Raw genomic sequence first — 13,852 nt, 5'->3', positions numbered from 1 at the left:
TGGATGTGGTACATTTGAGAAGGAGCAAGTATAAGGTACCCACATCTTGTGATTTATGTCTGTGCAGCAGAGAAGAGAGATTAGTCTGGCAGTGGCTGCACCTAATGCAGCTCCTGATATTCTTATCCTTAGGAGTTCATCTCGGGTATTCTAGGTGTCTAGTTTCAAAATTTTACCTTTTTTTTTACATTGTTTTGCCCTTAAGAGTAGCGTTTTTATGTCTAGTAGGGAGTTAGATGATTCTGAATGTATCTGAAATAATAACTAAAGCACTGTGGGAGTTAATTGGATGTGATAGATAGATCTACAGTGATTCAAGGAAGAGGCATCATGTGATTTCATTTGTACTTGGTCAGCCTTTCTCAAACTCACTTGGACTTCTAGCAGGAAGATGAAGCTGGTGTAAGTTTGTATGAAAGATTTCATAAAGCTGTAATTTGATTTTTATTTCTTTAGGTAAAGGAGCATAATTTCCAACCAGTGTAATGGTAATGGAAGTGGCATCCGACACATTACAGTTATGTTATTTCCAGCCAGAAAAGCAGGTATTTAGACCAGGTTCAGTGTGTTTTCATACAGCATAATGCTTAAACAAGGATTATTCTCAAGACTTGTATGCAAGGCAAAATGTAAAGAACTCTGAGGAGTAAAGGGACTAAATACGCCTCAGAAGGTCTTAGTGAGAGTTCGTTAATGTCACATAGATGTTAAGCTGGAAGAGGGTGTAATATGCATCAGCTTAGACCTCATTTAATCTCATTTGGACTCAGTTAAATTTGGTCTTGTTTCAATAAAGTACTGTATTTGCTATGAAAGAATCAAAACAAGTCCATGAATGAAAGAAACCCTGACCCTACAGAAATCAGAAACAAAACTCACATTGAGAGGCAGGATTTAATCTCACATGCCTAGAATTTTTCAGAGGCATTCAAGAATATTGCAAAGCCCCCATAAGATTTCTGCGTAAAAAGAGCTCCAAAGTAATGTGTTCTCCTATTCTCAGACCTTCCCTTAAGGAATCAACCCAGCTTCATTGTGAATTTTGGCCTTGGTTTTCACAGGTTCCTGCCTTCCTTTCCTGGGGCAGGTCTCTGAAATCAAATGCTCTCAGTGTGTGATTACTGTTTTCCAGGGTTTTGTGGATGCAGCTGAAAACTCTGCTCTGGAAAACAGCTGTGCTTTGGCTGTTTTGTGACTCCTAATTTTGTGCTGGAAATATGAGTTACATGTCTGGTCAAGATGATGAATTATAGTTTGTCAAAACCTGAATAGGATTTAGGGTTTCAGGTGCTGTTGAGCTCTTTTTCCTGTGTCTATTCAGAAGTAGAGCAATGAAATTGCAAGTTGACAAAAGGCTCAGTGTTGGCTGCATATGGATTTTTGGCCAGATTCTGTGAACGTAGCTTGTGAATCACACAGCGAGTCCAGCAGAGAACATGTCAGAAGGCAGCAGGCATCTGCATTACACTGTGGCTTGTACAGGTGAGCGATTATATTCCTGACTAGGTCCCCCCTGTCTAGGGGAACCTACTAAACAATATATACAGAAAATGGGAACTATCTGATGGAGCAAACAGAATGAGAGGAAAAAAGCCTCTGAATTTTATTTCTGAGGCTGCTGTGCTCAAGTGATTGAGTTTTATATCAAAACTTACTCTGTTAGTGCTGAACATCCTCCACCCACTTACATGTGCACACATTTAACTTCATGCCAGGAGTGTGGGTCTAGTTTTTCCTAGAGTGTTGGTGAATATAAGTAGTTGCTTTGTGGAGTTAACACTAGTTATGGCACATCTGAGATTGTAACAGAGACTTTCCTGTGCAGCCACGGCAAGGAACCTAAATTCAGAGCATGCTCAGCCCCTACTTTTATGTGAAGCTGCAAGCAGGCTGGCCAGGAGGCTGGCAGCTCTGCTTTCTTGCACACATAAACATGTTTCACAGATGTTGGCACTGCTTTCATAAATCGTGGGCGATTTTACAGCAGCATCTGAAGCACTTAAGCCTCATTATTAGAGTGGACTCATCAGGGATGATCTAATCAGAATATAAGTAGATGTATCATCCCTTCCTGCAGCGGTTGGAGGTAATGAGGCTGCCATCCTAGAAAGTGTAAAGGAGAGGCATTTGTCAGTACTAGTGGGAGTCATTAGGAAGAGAGAAACTGCATAGGAAACCCAGGAAATAAAAGCCAACAGAGGCTTTGGGAATGCAACACGTGCAGGATAATACCATGCTAATTGTCTGCCTTGTTTTGTATGCATTATACAACATTACCAGTTCTCTGTAAGCAAATTATCTGCGTACCAGATACAGGATTAGCCAGCATACGTTTATGGATGTGAACATTTTAATGGTATCAAGTTGGGATAAAGAGGAGGGTAAAAGAAGGGTTTCTTCCCTGTTTCTGTAGTGTTGGTAATAGAGGTATTGTAAACAGACCATGCCCACATTTTGATTACCAGTTCTCAACAGGTAAAATGTACTTGTGACTCCTCTGTTACAACAGTCAAGAAGTCAATAAATCCCTTTTGATTCTTCTGGTTTATTGAATGTACTAATGCCAATGGACGAAGAGAGGCAGATTGACACATCTCTATGAAGGTTATAAAGTTTAGAATCAATTATATTTTGAGGCCATCTCCATACTGATTTTTTTTTCCCTATAAAATGATAATTTTACTGAAAAGTGGCTCATCGTTTCTCAATAGAAACAAAAAACCTGAGTAAAATCAGCTTAACTAAGTTGGATGTTTCACTGTCGTGGTGCTTCAAAGGCTGGACAAGTAGAACAAAATTTTGGAGTTGCCAAATAATGGCAGAGATATAATAATATTATTTTTAGATGATTGTTCATTTTGCTCTTTATAGTCAGTAGACCTAATTCTTTCTGTTATGTGGCCTGAAGCTCAGCATCATTGCACCCAGAATAGAAAACCACCATCATGTTTGGGGGTCATTGTGTACATTAAGTGATACAAGGCTGAGATACCGAATTGTAAATATAGAATTTTGCAAATGCATTCTACTGGACAGATTTTGTACAGCCAAGACCCCTGAACTGTGCATGCAATTTTTAAAATGTGTGTGCAAATGGATCAACTTGTGTACTGGCAGAAGACTCTGTGGTACAGATCTCTCAGTGAGGTTTGTAAAGAGCTTTTTTTTCTCCCTCTGGTGCCTTTTAGATTGGCAGGTGGCCGTTCAAGTAAAACATGTTGTGTAAAGGGTAAAGAAAACTCCCCCCTCGTATCTATAAATATGAAGTGCGCTGAGTTCAAGGTTTTGCGTCTTCTAACGGGACATAGGAAACCTGTAACTGAAGGATGCCTGTGGTTTCTTCTTTGTTGTGTTTTATAGCCCTCCAGTACTTGTACCCCTGCCTTTTTTGTTTCTTTGCTTTGTTAATCAGCTTTTCTAGGGTTTTTTTAGCCATTGTGCATACCTGAAAAATGGAAGGGGTTTGATGCTCCCCTGCCTTTCATCATTGTGGCCACCCACACCCATGTAAAATAAGCACCAATGTGGTTGGGTTTTGCTTGTGTGAGAATGGTGCAAAGTAAAAGGTAGCAACATTCTTTTATGGTACACACGGAGTCATGTGCTTGGGTATCTGGCTGTTAAGGATGCTTAGGAATCAACCAGCATGGTTCTGCAACAGCCCTCTCACCCCAACAGATGTGGGAACTTCAGGGCCATTGGATTGCTGTGGTGTATTGTTAGGAGGCAAAGAGATAGTCCTTGTAAAAATAATCCTGCAAATGGAACAAACTGTGTGCAAAATGTAACATAAGTTTTCAGACTTTAGATTCAGATTTGCTAGAACAACAGGGGTGAAGTATTGTCGCCAGAGCCAAATTTGGCATTGACAGAGACTTGGGGTGGAACCAATGATATAGGCACAGCCACCAGATGGGCTACATTGCTTTACAAATTGCTTTGCTGTATCAAAAATGTCCTTCAGAGAGCTGAACCAATGAAAGAGTGTGTATAGACCAGCTATGCCTTTTGATATGGGCCAAGTGACGTAACAGCTATTTTCCATCTCTAGCTTCTGTATGCTTTTGGTTTAGGGAACTGTAGTAACTGCCAGCATCTGCTTCTATCAGCTTGGGAGCTGGTTTCATTTTGGGTTTGCATATTAACTACTACGCACTGTGCCTGCAACTTTTGAGTCAAAATGTCAATCCCCGTACTAAATCATTGCCAAGTAATCTTCCATTCTTCTTTTCCGCGCTGCTTATCTAATCACACAGCTCCTGCCTGCATGCTGTCAGAGTGAGTCTGAGCTGCTCAAACCTCAACTCCAGCCTGAACATGAATTTTTTTCTTTGCAGGACTATCAGGGGAAAAAAATATCACCAGGGCTACCAGTTCTTGGTTTTGTTTGTTTTTATATTTTTGGTTCAACTTCTTTTCTCCCTGGAGGTTTTGATTCCACCAATTTTTGTTTGGGTTTGATTGGGCTTGGTTTTTTTTTATTGCTCTCCCTCTTCTCATTTTGTTTTCTCCATTCTTTCATTGGAGGCAATGAGCCGTCCAGCGGTCGGAACTCCCCTGTCCCCTATCGGCCCGACAGCCGCCCTCTCACTCCAACTTACGCTCAGGCCCCTAAACATTTCCATGTTCCAGGTAGGAGCTGGCACTGTATATGTCTCGGTGTCCCGTCACAGTGTAGAATGTAGCCTTTGTAACTTTTGTCTTGTCTCCATCGTTTCATGCTGTTCACCATGGGGTGCGCTCACAGAATTCAGAACCGCCTACTCCTGGGCTTGCTGAGAGGAGTAATGAGTTAAGAAATGGGGGAGGGGTTAATTGTGATTTTTACCTGTTCTTTTGGTTGGTGTTTCACTGTTAGAATGTCCTCGGTTTTCAGGGTCTGTTGATGGCCTGTGAGCTGGGTATGAGCTATGTAGGGCTTGATTTTTCTCACAGCTGTACTGGCTGAGCACTGGCGTAACTGCCAACTTCGGAGCAGCTGGTTTGGATTCACAGTGGCATGCAGAAGGATTTGATCAGTGAGCCATTTCAGATGTTCATTCAGATTGTTGTGACTTGTTTCAGTCTAGAACCAAGCAGTCTAGTTTAGTGTTCCATTTTTTTTAAAGTGCATGATGATGTTCCTGTGCTTGTTTTGTGCAATGGCTTGGTGTCCTCAGAAGGACTTTCAGATCCACAAGGATATGTAAGCCTCAGGGCGTCCTTCCCATAAAGGGCAGTCTCTGTTTTGAAGTGAGCTGCAGATGAGGTGAACCTCATCTGTCTTAGAATTTGATGAGGTGAGGGTAGTGTGTACCTAGAGTTGTTGACATGCGTCTTCTGACTGCATACCCGCTGGCTGAAAGCCTTATTATATCCAGTTATTCTTCAGGTCTCCTTCAGTCAGGTATCCCTTTGCACTGCCAGAGGTTCCTGCTCTTCCTCCTTTCCTTAGATCTGCCAGATAAAATTTTTGTGGGAACTTTTTTCAGTCAGTGTGACCTGGCCTGGCTAAGGTAGGCTGGTTTAACCGCTTAAGCTAACCTGGCTTACTTGGACTAGCGTCAGCTGAAGTGCGCTTGCATGAATAGCTCTGAGTAATAATCTCCAGCGTGGTAGGAGAGCTGTCCTCTTCAGCTGGCACAGTGCAGCCACCGAAGGAGCTGTGTTCCTGTCCTCCTTATAGCTTTCTGGTATAAATGTGCGCAAAAGTCCTGCATGACTGCCTTTGTAATGTTTACACTTATTTGCTGATCAAGTAGCCGTAACCGATAACTACCAAGAATTAAATACCTCAGTGTCTTTGTGTGCAATGAATTTGCCTGTTTAGCCAAGGACATGAGGTTCTGCAGAGTAAGATTTCCCTCTGTTTCTACAGATTCCTAGGATTAGCTTTCCTTAATGCCAAAGGCTAAGTTGTCTGCTGTAGAGCTTTATTTGGATTGGCAATACACAGCATGTGTTTCTAAAATGCTTTTTCTTCTTTCATTCTAATGTAAATTAAAACTTTTTTCAGGCAGTATGAAGTAGCAAAATGGGTTTCTGACATCAATTTTCTGGTTCCCAGGTTCTCGTTTTGGTCTTCTAATAAGATTTCAGCCAATTTTGCACTGATTATCTTTTGTAATTGTAGCTATGCTGAATACATGAAGTGTTGGCTTGGGTGGGGAGGTAGTTTAGAATTAACTGGTTCCTTAGACTGTTATTTGTAAAACTACATCTTCTAAGCATGCTGTAGGATTACTGCATTGGTGTTCCAGGAAGTGTTTTTATTCAGATTTACATTGGTGATGTGCAAAGTGTGGACCTTACATTAAAAAAATTACAGAAAAAGAAATAAAATCTGTCCTTGTGGTTTGAGAATTCGTAGTTTATCAGTTAACACTGCATAAAGCATCCCTTTGACTGGCTGAAGTGTAGCTGTTGTTGACTGTTCAAAACAGTGTCTTAGGCAGCTATTTTTATTCCCGGATTTTGAAGTGAATGGTAGGCTCACCACATTCTCCTTTGCTCAATCCAGCTGCTCAGGTGGAAAGAAAATTGAGCTGATATGACTGAAGCACAATTTTCCACAGAAGTTATTTGGGGTAGTTCTCCCCAAATGGCTTGTATCTTCACCATTGAAATGTCTTGCTTGTTTGCATTCCTTCTTTAACTTTATACCACTGATAATCTTCTGAATGTTTAAAATGAATGGTTCATGACTTGGATGCATCCACATATTACAGAATCAGCTCCAAAGGACTCATGCCTCATGTGTTTGACTTTTCACTTGTTCTCATGTTTTCTTTTTTTAAAAAAGAATAACCTGATTTTGTGTAAAACTAGAAATAGCTTTCTGGCTTTTTCTTGTGCTACATCCTTGATTTGTTCTGTCTGTTGTTTTAGTGTTGGAGTTACCTTTGGCTACAACAGAAGTAGTTTTCGTATTCCCATTTTTCTGTTTCTCAATTTCACAGATCAAGGAGTCAACATCTACAGAAAACCGCCCATCTACAAACAACATGGTAAATTATCTTTCCCTTTTTATTTCAAAACTGGAGTGTTGACTAAATTAGAAGGCGTGCAGACTAGTGAAAAGCATTCCGTTTTTACTTTGTAGGCATTAAAAATTAGTAGTCCAAGCTTGAAACAGCTGTTACTGCATGTCCTGATGAGCGAATGTGTTTTAAAGCATGTTGTTTCATTCAGATTATATGGTTTAAATCTTAGCCAGTGGCAAAATTGCCATTAATTGGGATTTTGCTGTCTCTTTAGCATTATAGTGCCTTCCTCTATTTCACTTGTTTAAGTTCATATTTTCAGAATACAGGTACTGATCATGTTAAAATGGTTTAACACCAGACTGTTCTCTGACAGGGACCTCATGGAATGTCCTTATTTTAAACCGATAAAGTACAATAATTTATTTCGTCAAAGGTGGAGTTGTTATTATCAGACTGGAATCCCAAATGTACCCATTAAGAATCTTTAATTATTGAAGATAAAATAAGTGACTTATCAATGACAGGGCTAATTTGATTCTCAAGCCCTGTGATACAGCTCAGGTATCTTGTTTTTCCATGTGTTTGAATTCTGAGTTAGACAGCGGTGTTAGTGCTCTTCTCTTTTCTGTGTAGGTGTTTTTATAGCAAGTCTGAAATAACAATGATGGCAGAAGCCCACTGCCTTGCAGTCTTTAGTACCGGTTATAACGGAGTCCTTCACTCTTCTCTTCTGCTGTGAATAGAAAGCTTCAAATAGATTATTTTTATGTAATGTGGTGAAAGACAGAAGACCCCACTTTGTAAAGACTTTGAGTTTGCATCCCTCTGCAGACCCTTTATCCAATGAAATATATTTAGGGTTAAGTAGCAAATCAGCAGTACTATTGGGTTTAGATGAACAGTTGGCTGAGAGCCATTGATCTGAGAGGATTATTTATAACTACCTCTACAACTACCTGAAAGGAGGTTGTAGCAAGGTGGGTGTTGGCCTTTACTCCCAAGAAACAAGTGATGGTTTGAGAGGAAATGGACTGAAGTTGCACCAGGAGAGGTTTAGATTAAATGTCAGGAAAACTTTCTTCACAGAAAAAGTGATGAAGTATTGTAACAGGCTTCCCAGGGAAGTAGTGGAGTCTCCATCCCTGGAAGTGTTGAAAAATGCGTAGACATGGCCTTTTGGGTCATGGTTTAGTAGGCTGATGGTTGGACATGATGATCTTAGAGGTCTTTTCCAACCTCAATGCTTCTGTGATTAGGAAAACCAGAGATGTCCATTCTGTAGTCAGGAGTGAGCATTGTATATAACACATCTGTGGTTTTTCCTATGTTCTTTTTTAAGTTTCAAACCATTTGTTCATTTTGGGAAAAGTCTTAACATTATTTTTGTTTATTTTTATGGTTTTAATATATCTTCTCACCTCCCATTAACATGTGAATGTTTAACCACTGACATCACCAATTCTAATACGTAAGTACTGTTTGAAGTCATGCTTTTGTAAACTCTGATCAGCTTCCTCCATAGCCGCAATTATGCTTAGAGTTGCCCCATCATAAAATGCTCGGGATTCCCAATGATATCTAATACTGATGCTCCTAAACTACCCTGAATGTGTTGGATGAACAGCACAGAGCTTCACTTTGTTAACAGATGTCTTTCTGTTTTAAATAAAAGAGAAAATGAAAAGAAAGTCCAGAATCCTTGCAGCTTAGACTATAGCTTCATGTTGAGGAATTTGATTTGAGCTAAGAGTTTGCACATAAGAGGTCATTAAGACTGATTTGAATGCAAACTGAATCCTATCGCATTATTTTTCTTTTTAATAGCAAGAAGTGAAAGCCATAATGTGCATCCTCACATGCTTTTAAGAGATTTGGCTTAGACTGGAATCTTGAGTGGATGACCCTCTGCTCAGATATTTTATTGGTGGGGTTCATTTCACTGCAAGTGCCTTTCCCTGCCAAATTGATCTGAGTAGAATTTAGTATTTATTAATAGATTCACATCTGCTTTTACTACTCCTCCATGCTAATCAGCAAGGGCATGCAGCAGCAAAAATACACTGGTTAAATAACCATATTTGTTTCAAATTTCTTTTTTTTTGTTTATTTTGCAGTAGATTTTCAATTAGTGCTGTTACTCTGAACTATTTTTTTTCATGCCCTAGAGGAAATACAGATCAGTGCATAGATCTGATTTCATCTTCATTAAAAATCAGTTGTCCTTAGGAGATATTGGCAAATTTCCTTACTATTGCCTGATAATTTAACACTGTGCAACGCTAGTAAAATCCACTGCTGATTTGGGGTGATTTGGAGGGGAGGGAGGGATGACTAAGGAAAGTTTTATTCCAATCTGTTGGCAAGAGGAAGACATTACTTTGCTTCCCATTGCAATTAGAAAAGCGAAATGTGAAGATGTTTGCTTTTGAAAATTAACTTGTTGGAAAGTACCAATTTTTGCCAAAATAAGGAAGACCTTTATACTGATAGTAATTATTACATAGCTAAGTTCCCTGATTGCCATCTAGATGCAGCTGCTTTGGCAGCACAGAGCAAGTCCTCCGAGGATATCATCAAGTCCTCCAAGTTCCCAGCAGCTCATGCACCTGCACCCAACGAGATACCAAAGATTGAGACCGACCACTGGCCAGGTCCTCCCTCTCTTGCGGCCGTAGGTATGCAAAACAAAATTATATAAGTGATGTGACTTAAAAGGTACTGGTAGAAAATGTAGATTAATACTAGAGCTGTTAAAATGGGTAGAGAAGATTGTGGTGACTTCAGGTGTTTGCCACAAAGTGCAGTTCTTCTGGTGAGACCTCCGAGTGTCTGTATAATTTAAAAACATCAACTAGCACTGAGAGTTTTGCAGGAGTTAAAGAAATGTGCTTTGTCACATAAGCTTGACTTCTTTCAGTTATTATCTGTTTAATATCTTAGTCCTAAGCTAATAGCAAATATTCCACAGAAAATAAGATTGCTTCCAACCACATGCCTATTTTCATGGCAAGAAGAAATGACTGAAGTGGAACAGTTAATGAACTAAAATTAAAGTCCTGATTTTCAGAGTTACCATTTCAATAGTTTCTACGGACTTCATATTTTTCATGTGGTGTCTTATTTTCTTTTCTTTAAATCATGTACGTGATCATTTTTAAGTTTTGTGGTTTTGTTTTATACTTTCTTTTCCTCCGTTAATTTTTATTGATTCCCATAGCATAAACTAAACTATCCAGGCTGGGTAATTTATGAAGTCACATCTGAAACACTGAAGGTGTTGCTTGTTTCAGGTTTCTGTGAGGCGGTATATGGTTTTCCTCCTGATGGGATATTCATAGAAGTGCTGGGAAAGGAGAGGCAGGGTGGGAGAGGTTGGTGACCAGTTGAAGGGGCTGCCTGTGCAGCAGCAATTAATTGAAAATGCCCTTTATACAGGATTGCAACCTGACAAATATTAGTCACAGTGATAACTTCTATATACTAACTGTCCTGACAATGCTTGGGGTAACCACAGCATTATTATGCCATGTGTCTGAGGTGGAGCCTTTGTTGGAAATTTTGGCTCTCAGCTCAGTCTCCAGGCAGAGGATGACAACTTTTGATTGTTTCCAGTCAAACTGCTTTGTGTACTGGCTATCAGATGATTTCGTTACACCTGAGAATCTAAACAGGACTGTTTGGAAACTGTAAAAATAGAAATGTGCTCATGGAGGTGTTTTATTCAGAAATAAAAAGGCATCCTAGAAGATTAATCACTGAAAAACCCACAAGCTCCATTTTTTTCAGCTTGTTATCTGAAGCGATACTTTTGCTTACAGAGCTAGAATGAGATCAACAGTCAAAAAAAGGAGTATTACTGCTGTTGTACCAAGGAGTCTTGCAAAAGCCTGAGACACCAAACAGAACGATAAATAATTTAACTATGAATACCTTCTCCATACCTTTTTTCTCTGTCCATATTAGCATCAGTTTAGCACTGCCATAGAAAACCTTTGATTGATATAAAACTTCTGATACTTTGGTTGCAAAATTTAGTTTTCATTCAAATAAAAGATGTGAGTTTGTCTAGCATAGGGTTGCTGAATAACTATATCAGGATATAGCCCATGCAGAATAAAAGTACAGCTACTGTCTAAATGCTTGCAGCAATGTCATATTCTATGTATTCATGGAATTGTCCTGCTATCCAAACTGGACTATGTCTTAAGAATATTCAGGAAAATAGACTATTCAATAAAAGGTAAAGAACCAAATTGTAGAACACTTGGGTCAATTATTGTTAGCTTTATCAAGAGAATCAAATTAGTTTACTTTGGTTTAGACTAAAAATAAGGCCTTGTTTATTCCAAATATGAGTGTCCATTTAGGACATCATTTTTTTTATTTGAAATGTGAATTCAGATTTGCTTTTCGGAGTCTAGATAGAAGTACAGCTGTAAATCAGACTTTATGTTTTCAGCCACTGGTACGATTACTGGTGCCCTTAAACCCCACTTTTCCAGAAGTGGCAGTCTAAGCTACTTTTGCATTGATTCATGGCTTTTGTATCCAAGACTGTTGAACTGATACACAAAGTTCTCTCTGTACTGTGGTTTTCTGGAAGCAGGAGCTGACATGAGACGCAGGTCAAGTGGAAGAGAGGAAGATGATGAGGAGCTACAGAGGCGTCGGCAGCTGCAGGAGGAGCAGCTAATGAAGGTGGTTATAAGCTTGTCATTGCAACTAGATGATCATTAAAGTCCTTTCCAACCCAAACCAAACCATTCTATGATTCATGCTGCTTCGAAGCAGCATCCAAAGAAATGTCACTTTCTATTCTCTAACCAATTTCTACTATTGCCTTGATCAGCTTTATTTTATTGAAATATTTTTTAATTGCCATTTATAGCTCAACTCTGGTCTGGGACAACTGATATTGAAAGAAGAAATGGAAAAGGAGAGTCGTGATAGGTCAGCACTTTCTGCCAGTCGTTACGATTCTCCAGGTAATCCATGGCAATAAAGCTAATCATGAACAATGAATAATGAACACAACATAGCAGGCGTTCTCCCAGAAGAGAGACCACTGGGAAGACCACTGATAGGTGTATTTGGGGTGTACTCCCCAAAAGAGTGGTTTAATTCATTAGATGGTTTTGGTGAGAGGAGAAGTGTTGTGGTTGTTTTTTAATTAGAAGAAATATGAGGCTGAGGATTTTCAGGCAATTTTGAGGAGATATATTTTCTAATATAGATAAGGAGTGAGATAAAATATTCAGTGCCTATTACATCACACATATGCTAATAGGGTGGGTTATTAAATTACAATAGCACGTTTTGCTTAAACTGGTGGTTCCCATCATTGTTTAGTCTCTCCTCCTGCATGGCATGATAAAGCTGTGTGGAACTTACAAAACGTATGGAAGGTTGGGATGAGTCTGGGGCTGAGGTGTTAGTTTCTTGAAGTTGGTTATAGGCTTAGCTCCTTTAACTGGTTTTTATGCTAGATGATTCCTCAGTATTCTTGTTTTTGAGTTTCCATTGGATTTTTCCAGTAAAACATTTTTCCCTTCCTCATTCAACAGCACATGCTTCAGCATCCAAAACCTCTTCTCTCCCTGGCTATGGAAAAAATGGACTTCACAGGGTAAGGAGATGGTGATTTTGAGAAGCATAAGATGGCTTTAATTATCCATGGTATTTATTTCTGTATTAACTGTGTTTGATTTTCAGTTTGATCAGGCTTTCTTATAAAACCGTCTGAACTCAAACAAAGCCTAATTTCCCTTTCCACAAACTCCACTGGTAAAAGAGGCAAGAAAGCAATGCAGGAAATGTTGTGGAAAAAAAAGTGGGGGGAGGAGGCTTAAAACAATTTTTACTGTCCATATACCAACCTGCTTTTGAAGTCATGGACTGTGAATTTATGTGCACATCCTTCTTCTCCTGTTACAGCCGGTGTCTACAGATTTTGGTCAGTACAACAGTTATGGGGATGTGAGTGGTGGTGTGAGAGGTAAGGCTGAGGAGCCTTTTTACGTGCCGCTTCATTACTGATCATGTTATGATGTTCGATCGTGTCTGCTGTTTTATTTTAAGGTTGTGGACATGGTTATATTGTATTTGCCCAGTACATTTTAATTTCCTCTGGTAAACTCAACAATTATATCAAACTCTTCAAATACGTTTTGAAAAGTTTGGGATCCTTTTGCTCAATTCATTATGTGGAGCTGATCCTTTTTTATTCCAAGGGACTGCTTTAACATTGATGCAAATGGAAAGCAGGTAGCATGTGCGTTATCAAGAATATGTACTGAGTTCTGCTACGGTGTTTTCTTTCTCTGAAAATTACCATCCAGTCTGAAAGAATGTGCCACAGTGACAAAAGGAGCATAATGCCTTCTAATCTTCATTGCTGCTCTCAATTTTCATTATGACTTTGAGATACATGTCGTATCAGTCATTGCCTAATAAAAATTGATAATATTTATGGAAGTTATGAAGCTTTGACAGTTAATGTGTTTAAATGGTTTTTGCTGAGAGAGAGAATGTCTAATTATCTCCAAAGTTAAATTGATCCTGACTATCTTAACCCTATGATCAGGCATCTTCTATTGGTGATTGTCTGCTTATAGACTGTGGAGGAATCTAGACAGCTACCTGGAGGCAGAGGTTAGGTGAGGTGAATCTTGCTCTACACATTTGAGTTTTAGTTGGCTATTTATTCACTTGATTGTAGTCTTTTGACTCTTAATAATTCCAAAGTGACTTGGTTTTCCTGAATGAGAAGCCTGCTCAGAATGAAAAGGGCTGCAACGTTTGGAGTGTTTCAGTCTTTACAAAGTCCAAAAGTAGGAAGGTTGCTGGCCTTAAAGAATTGGGTGGGATTTTGAAAGGATCAGGTAGAC

The 13,852-nt window shown here is 39.3% G+C and overlaps 1 protein-coding gene across 17 annotated transcripts in view; it reads left to right on the top strand.

Moving 5' to 3' along the window:
- Positions 1 to 13,852, top strand: part of ABLIM1 (actin binding LIM protein 1) — a 204,894-nt gene that overhangs the window by 177,488 nt on the left and 13,554 nt on the right. For 8 of the 17 annotated variants that reach the window (XM_069863741.1, XM_069863730.1, XM_069863732.1 and 5 more), the window contains 7 exons: positions 4,528 to 4,632; positions 6,939 to 6,986; positions 9,494 to 9,640; positions 11,572 to 11,663; positions 11,854 to 11,950; positions 12,530 to 12,591; positions 12,900 to 12,960. In XM_069863741.1, the coding sequence (XP_069719842.1) occupies positions 4,528 to 4,632; positions 6,939 to 6,986; positions 9,494 to 9,640; positions 11,572 to 11,663; positions 11,854 to 11,950; positions 12,530 to 12,591; positions 12,900 to 12,960 (612 nt within the window). Of the gene's footprint in view, positions 1 to 4,527; positions 4,633 to 6,938; positions 6,987 to 9,493; positions 9,641 to 11,568; positions 11,664 to 11,853; positions 11,951 to 12,529; positions 12,592 to 12,899; positions 12,961 to 13,852 lie in introns of all 17 variants that reach the window. The other 9 variants (XM_069863734.1, XM_069863742.1, XM_069863747.1 and 6 more) reach the window with 8 other exon arrangements.

Source organism: Phaenicophaeus curvirostris, chromosome 9 (genome assembly GCF_032191515.1).
Source record: "Phaenicophaeus curvirostris isolate KB17595 chromosome 9, BPBGC_Pcur_1.0, whole genome shotgun sequence".
NCBI classification, from domain to species: Eukaryota; Metazoa; Chordata; class Aves; order Cuculiformes; family Cuculidae; genus Phaenicophaeus; species Phaenicophaeus curvirostris.
Note: the sequence above shows the minus strand (reverse complement) of the source record. Positions and strands in the feature narration are given on the sequence as shown.